Source organism: Lontra canadensis, unplaced genomic scaffold (assembly GCF_010015895.1).
Source record: "Lontra canadensis isolate GAN:19392208 unplaced genomic scaffold, GSC_riverotter_1.0 scaffold1458, whole genome shotgun sequence".
Classification (NCBI taxonomy): domain Eukaryota; kingdom Metazoa; phylum Chordata; class Mammalia; order Carnivora; family Mustelidae; genus Lontra; species Lontra canadensis.
In genome coordinates, this window is record NW_022632442.1 from 5,727 (window position 1) to 11,857 (window position 6,131).

The window sequence follows — 6,131 nt, forward strand, 5'->3', positions numbered from 1 at the left end:
TAATTGAGTTTAAATTTTAAAAAATAGGAAAAAGAAAACAATATTAGTGATTTCTCCTCAACAGGCAAAGTATTACTACAATTCACACAGTGTAGGTGTATTCTTTAAATGTCTTTTAAACTATTTAAAATTATTCATTAAGCTTCTATACTAGAATTGTTAACCCTTAAAAGCCTAAATTTCTTGTGGAAATTGAGAAGTAAACGGTAGTTCACTCTTATCCCAGCATTCCTAGCTGATTGCCAGGTTTTAAATTCTGTTCACAATTTTTAGAAACACATGACTTCTCATCGTACATTTTCCAGTTTGACACAGGACATGCTTACCAACAGACCCACATATTTTGAGTTCCTTTGTAAAAGGAAACGAAAAGTAGATAAATCTATGTTCCATGAATGAATAAATAAATAAATAATAAATGCAGGCCAGAACAGTTCATCCAGCTTCTGTTAGAGCCCTACACATATCTGGTCACACCTGATTCAGTCAGCGGCCTTAGGTTTCTCCAGGTGCTGTTGTTTACAAGGTGGCTATTCAGTTCTCAAAGCCCAGAACTAACGTGAGTGTTTCCAGTGACTGAAGGGGTGGGATACTTTATTATCTATCATACTTACCATAAGTCTAGCATTATGTGGCTGATTTTATGCAATTTATCGGATAGGGAGATGATCGTGAGTGAAAGTGATGTACTCTCGCTCCAACACTCACTTTGTCTCAGAGCTAAAGTGTGGTCACTGAAAAAAAAAAAAATCACTCATTTTTTTCCTCCTCTGCAAACCTGAAGGTAGCTCTGCTTGGAAATAGGATTCTCTGTAGAATTTACGGGTTGCTAAGAGGTTCCATAGCTGGAGGAAGAGCATTCCTCTGCTTCTACTTCCAGAGCCTGAGAAGGTGCGTTAAAAGTTGGCCACAGGCCCATATGCTTCTCCTACACTTGCAGAGAAAGGGGACTTGAAGCTACGTGCCTTCAAAGAGGAGGGAGAATTGCCTATAAATTATCTCACCAAGCTTGATTCTTACAAAAGATGGCGGTAAAATTCACCAAGTGCCCCAAAGAATCCAGTTAACTTGTCACACCCATAGGCGCACGTGTCTCTGTCTAGTGGTTTTCAAGCATCGAAAACCTTCCTYGCCCGCCAGCGCCCCGCCCCCTCCCAGAGATCCGGACCCAGGCGGCTGCAGGGGCCCCGGCGCGATTCCGTCTGGCGCCGCCTCCCCTGGCCGCGCTGCTCAGCACCTCCGCTCCGCCCCTCTGCTCTGCCGGCGGCTCTGCCTGGGGCTCGATCCTCGGCCGCTTCCTCTGCCTCTCCCGGCTCGGTCCGCGCTGCTCTCTCGCCTCTGCGCACGGGTAAGAAGGGAAGTGGGCGGCGCCGAGCGGCTTCTCCGGGACAGAGGTCCAGTCCCTCTCGGCGGGCGACAGGCTCCCGCGCAGCCCGGCCGGCCGCCCCGAGCGCGCTCTGCTTCCCGGCGGGCGGTTCCTTCGGAAGCCGCTCGGCGCCTCGCCTGGACCTGCCCCGGCTCGGGGTCGCGATGGAGCCCACGGCCGCCACCACGCTCACGGGGCGCTCGCGGCTCCTGCGCCCGCTGTTTCTCCTGCGGCTGCTGCGCGGGATCACGGCGGCGCCGGCCGGGTGGGTCGCGGGCGCGACGCGCGGCGGAGCGGAGACCGGTGAGTCCCGGGAACTGGGGAACCTTGTCGCCGGCTTGGGCCGCCACCCCCCACCCACCCCCGCCGAGTCGCCGCCGCCCGCGGGCTCCTTGCCCGCTCCGCGGACTCCGCCGGGACTTTGCCGCCCTGTGGAGAAGAGGAACCTGGGCGACCACGGACGGCCAGGTCTGGGCGCTGGAGCCGGGGGGAGGGGAGAGGCCGCGGCGGGGAGTCCGCTGTCGCCCCCGCCCCCGCCTGCCCCCTCGGGGAGCGGGAGGCCAGCCCTGGAGCCCCGGGCTGCGTACAGGACCGGGCGGTCGCGCAGGGCCTGGGCCCCGCACACCCCCGCGACTCTGGCACTGAAGCAACTTCTCCAGGAGTCACCACCCCCGCCCCTCCAGAGCTCCCCCTGGATATATTTTGTGGACCTTTTAGGGTTTTTCTGTTTGGGGAGTTTTTCGTTTGATTTGCTTCTATTTTATATCTTTCTGACTTAAGCATTTCTCTGAGCCTTGTGATCCCTTCCTCTGGTCTCTGCTCAGGAAATTCTTGATAATCTCAGTGCAACAGGGGACAGGCCTTTCTTCACTTTACCTGGACTCATCCTTGGAGCCCATTAGGGCCATCTTCTGGGCCCTACGGAATCCTGCGACCCAGGGTCTTGAACTCTCCCTTCTCTGACTTTGGGTTCTATGCTCACTGCCCCTACCCTGCCCCAGCTCCTCAGGAGCAGCCCCCGCCCTGCCTCTCATCTTCCTACAGGACACTGGCCTGCGTCCTGACAGTCCTGTGACACGCAGGCCTCCTCTGCTATGGCCTGGCTGGCCTGTGTGTGCATTGGGTAGAGTGACTGATGCAGCCTTTGGCCTGGTAGGTGCGGGTTCCCATCTGGGGATATGTGGCTTCCTGCCAGGCAGAGGTATCCTGATCCTATCCCAAAAGGGGAAGGACGCCAGCCTCTACACTAGGGTGAGCCGCTGTGCAGGGACAGTCCTTGCTCTGTCTTGCACACATTCTATTGCTGTCGCCTGGATGGCAGCGGGGTGCCTGCAGCTCTTTTTTTTTCCAGCACCAACCTCCACCTGTGTTTTTCCTTCCCAGACGCTCTCTTGCTTTCCTACAATTTCTCCATCACATCTCAGGCCAGGCCCGGACAACCGTGGTGTGAGATTCAAGGCCAGGTCAATGGAAACGAGTTTCTTTATTATGCCTGTGGGAGCAGGTGGGTCATACCCATTGGTCCTTGGGGGATGAAGCTGAAGGACACAGCATTTTGGGACACACAGATGGATCCTCTGGAAGACCTGGGGGAAGAGCTCAGAAAGAAACTGCTGGACATCAAAGCAGAGTTTGTCACTGAGAGCGGTGAGTCCGAAGGCCCAGGGCAGAAGGAGAACACTTTGGCAGGGCCGGGGAGCTGTGGTGTTCATGTAAAACTTCGAGGTGGGTCCCAGCAGCCAGGGCAGACAAGGAGGCCAGAGCAGGACCAGGAGGGCAGAAGGAGAGCTGAGGAGTGCACAGCGGGTGGGGCAGAGGATTGGTCAAGACCAGAGGCTGACCTGCTTCCCCTGGTGGGGCCGGGGGCAGATTCTCTCACCCTGCAGGGCTGGCTCATGTGTGAGCGTGGGGCCGACGGACACAGCAGAGGATCCTGGCGGTTTGTCTTCAATGAGCAGTTTACCTGCCTCTTTGACCCGGAGAAAAGAAAGTGGATACAGTTTCCTCCTGGAGGCCAACAGGTTAAGGACATGTTGGACGGTGACAGAGAGCTGACCGAGCTCCTCATGAAGATCGCAAATGGAGACTGTAAGAGATGGCTCCAGAAACTGCGGGAGCACAGCCATGAGACGCAGGAGACCACAGGTAACTTGAAGACTGGATGGAGTGCTGGTCCTCTTGAAGAGATTGGCCGAACCCACCATAGCATGTGTGTGTGTGTGTGTGTGTGTGTGTGTAATGATGCATACATGATGAGTTGTACTTAGGAGTACAAGGGCCACTAGTATGTTCTAGTATCCTTCCTTTCCCTGCTCACCTACTGGCATCTCTCCCTACTGCACATACCTTTGGTTCTCTCTCTGTGGATTTCTTGCTGGCCCCAACCTGAGGGCATCATTCTGTTTCCAGAGGTTTACTTCTTACTATTCCCTTTTCAGAGCCTCATTGTTGTTTTTTGTTTCCCCTGGTCTCTTTCTCAAAATCCTTCTGTGCCAGGTGAAATGTCAGCTCCTGACAAGATGTCTCTGTCACCATCCATACGTGTCCCCTCCTTTTCTGTCACAGCAGGAGTGACTGTCTGTATGGAAAGCCTTGCTTCCCCCATTAGCTATATGATCTGCATGAACCCCCCGCTCCATCCCCAGGACCAGTCACAGCGGCTGCCACAAACAGGGCAGAAGGACATCTGGGCTGTAGGATTATGTGGGGCAGCAGCAGCTAAAGACTCATGCCCCCAGTTTGGGGCCCCTAATCAGGGCTCTCACTACTGTGTTTCCATTTCAGGAGCACCGGCCACAACCCTGCATGTACCTCTGGTCAAAAGCGCAGCCGTCAGGCCGATCACTTCCGTCCTCCTTGTGGTCCTCACGCACTTAATCCTCCTTGTTGTCCAAGGTATAGTCCTTTGAGTAACAGGTACTGTGGGCATAACTCAGTCAGAGGTGAGAGGCAGATGGCCCAAGGTGAGCACAGAGAAAAGCGAATGGCCAGCCCTTGTCCCATCACCTGAACCTTCTCACGTGAACATGAGACCAGATGCGTTGGACTGGCTTCTCCCAGAAAGAGAGTTGGATTAGCTTCTCCCAAGAAAGAGACCCATCAGGAGCTGTTGATGTAGAGGTTGAGGCAGATAATCATTATAAGGGATTGGCTCATGACTAGGGGGTCTGTGAGCTGGAGAACCAGGGAAGCCGGTGGTGGGGTTTCCAGCGCAAACCCGAAGGCCCGAGAATCAGGGCATCTGTGGTGTAAGTCTAGGTCCTGGTCCAAAGAACCAAACACCAGGAGTGCTAATGACCAATGCTGAGGGCAGGAGGAGGATGGCCCAGCCAATCTGAGAGCAAAGTCACCTTTGCTCCGCCGTTTGTTCCATTCAGGCCCTCGTGGATTTGATGAGGACAGTCTCCTTTACTCAGTCTACTGATTCAAATGCTCATGTCTTCCAGAAACACTCCCTAGACAGACCCAGAAAGAATGTTTTCCCAGCTATTGGGGGCTGTCCCTTGGCCCATCAACTTGACCCATAAAAGGAGCCAGGACCAAGTTCTCACATGCTTGATAGCTGTTCCCTGGGCAAACTTATCCTTGAGCTCTGATAGTGCCTCGTTAAGGCTGGTGGGAAAGCACAGGGCTCCCCTGCCCCTGACCCCAACGTTTGCATCCTGTTTTTGCTAAAGGGATTGAGCAAAATCAGGCCTGGCTGAGACCAACTTTTCACCTGGGAGGGGCCCGAGTGAAGGGTGGTGTGCAGACAGTAGGAGCAACGGACATGAACAACACTCTGGTTTGGGGGAGAGCAGCAGGTGGCTGCACGTGATGTGTCCTAGGGATGGGGGACCTCTCCATGCTGCGTCCAGGAGAGGGGCCCGTGTCTGAACCAAAGAAGAGGGGTGGGAAGGCCGTTGCCCACCCAACCAAAGGCTGGCTTGCAGGGCTCTGCTCCCATGCTCCTCGGCTTGGGTGGTGGCAGCTAACCAGAGGGCCCATGGGAGAGACTCTCCAGGGTGAGATTTGGAGGCCAGAGCTCCAGGGTCCCCTGGGATACCTGGCTCAGCCCTGGTGTGCTCAGAACCTGGCAGCTAGGCTCCTGCAGAGCCCAGATATCCAGCCCGCTGAACTGCTCCTGCCTTGAGCAGAGGTGCCTCAGAGTGCCTCAGGAGGGGACATTGAGCTGCTGTTAGAATGGGATGCTGTCACCTGACCGGAAAAGGAAAGGGTGTGGCAGGGCAAGGACAGTCACACTCAGACCTTGTGTTCAGCTACCAAGGGGAGGAGAGGCTGAAGACAAAGGAAGATGGTTCTTTGCCTATAATCTTCCCCAAGGCTACAGGAACCAGGATCCAGGTCCCTTTCTGGGGAGGGCTCCCAGCCACGCTCTTAGGCCTTCTCACCTGGCCAGAGGGGGGCCAGGATCTATGTCATGGGAACAGATGAATCATTGGTGGCTTTAGTCCTGAGCCTAGGTGTTCAGTAGTAGGGCCTGGATCTGACTGTTTTGTGGTAATGAGGGAAGGGTTTGGTCAGGCTGCTGGACCCAGGGGTTGGGTGTCCCAGCTTAGGGGTGGGGGTAGTGTAGGGTGATACTTGACCCTCGGTGTGAGCTGGGCTTTGAGCCAGGCAGTAACTCTGGAGGGAGAAGCCCAAGAAGACTGACCCAAGATTTTCTCAGCCACTGGAACAAGCTCCCGTTTCCCTTTTAGAGGCTGAAGTTGCTACAAGAAGGCCTGAGGATCTGCTCTCCTGCACCCGCTCTCCCTTCTGATGA

At 54.9% G+C, this 6,131-nt stretch overlaps 1 protein-coding gene across 1 annotated transcript; it reads left to right on the forward strand.

Annotated features, from left to right (window-relative positions):
* The first annotated feature begins 1,530 nt into the window (after positions 1-1,530).
* LOC116863527 (UL16-binding protein 2-like) lies at positions 1,531-6,127 on the forward strand. The gene is made up of 5 exons (XM_032850967.1): positions 1,531-1,669; positions 2,750-3,013; positions 3,236-3,511; positions 4,151-4,282; positions 6,067-6,127. The coding sequence occupies exons 1-4, from the start codon at positions 1,531-1,533 to the stop codon at positions 4,273-4,275; spliced, it is 804 nt and encodes a 267-aa protein (XP_032706858.1). The 3' UTR covers positions 4,276-4,282; positions 6,067-6,127.
* The last annotated feature ends 4 nt before the right edge of the window (positions 6,128-6,131 follow it).

Excerpts from the sequence above, each read along its gene's own strand:
- LOC116863527 (XM_032850967.1), top strand. The coding sequence starts at position 1,531 with ATGGAGCCCACGGCCGCCACCACGCTCACGGGGCGCTCGCGGCTCCTG. Across the intron at positions 1,670-2,749 it reads GCGCGGCGGAGCGGAGACCG|ACGCTCTCTTGCTTTCCTAC; the intron begins GTGAGTCCCGGG and ends TTTCCTTCCCAG. Across the intron at positions 3,512-4,150 it reads TGAGACGCAGGAGACCACAG|GAGCACCGGCCACAACCCTG; the intron begins GTAACTTGAAGA and ends TTTCCATTTCAG.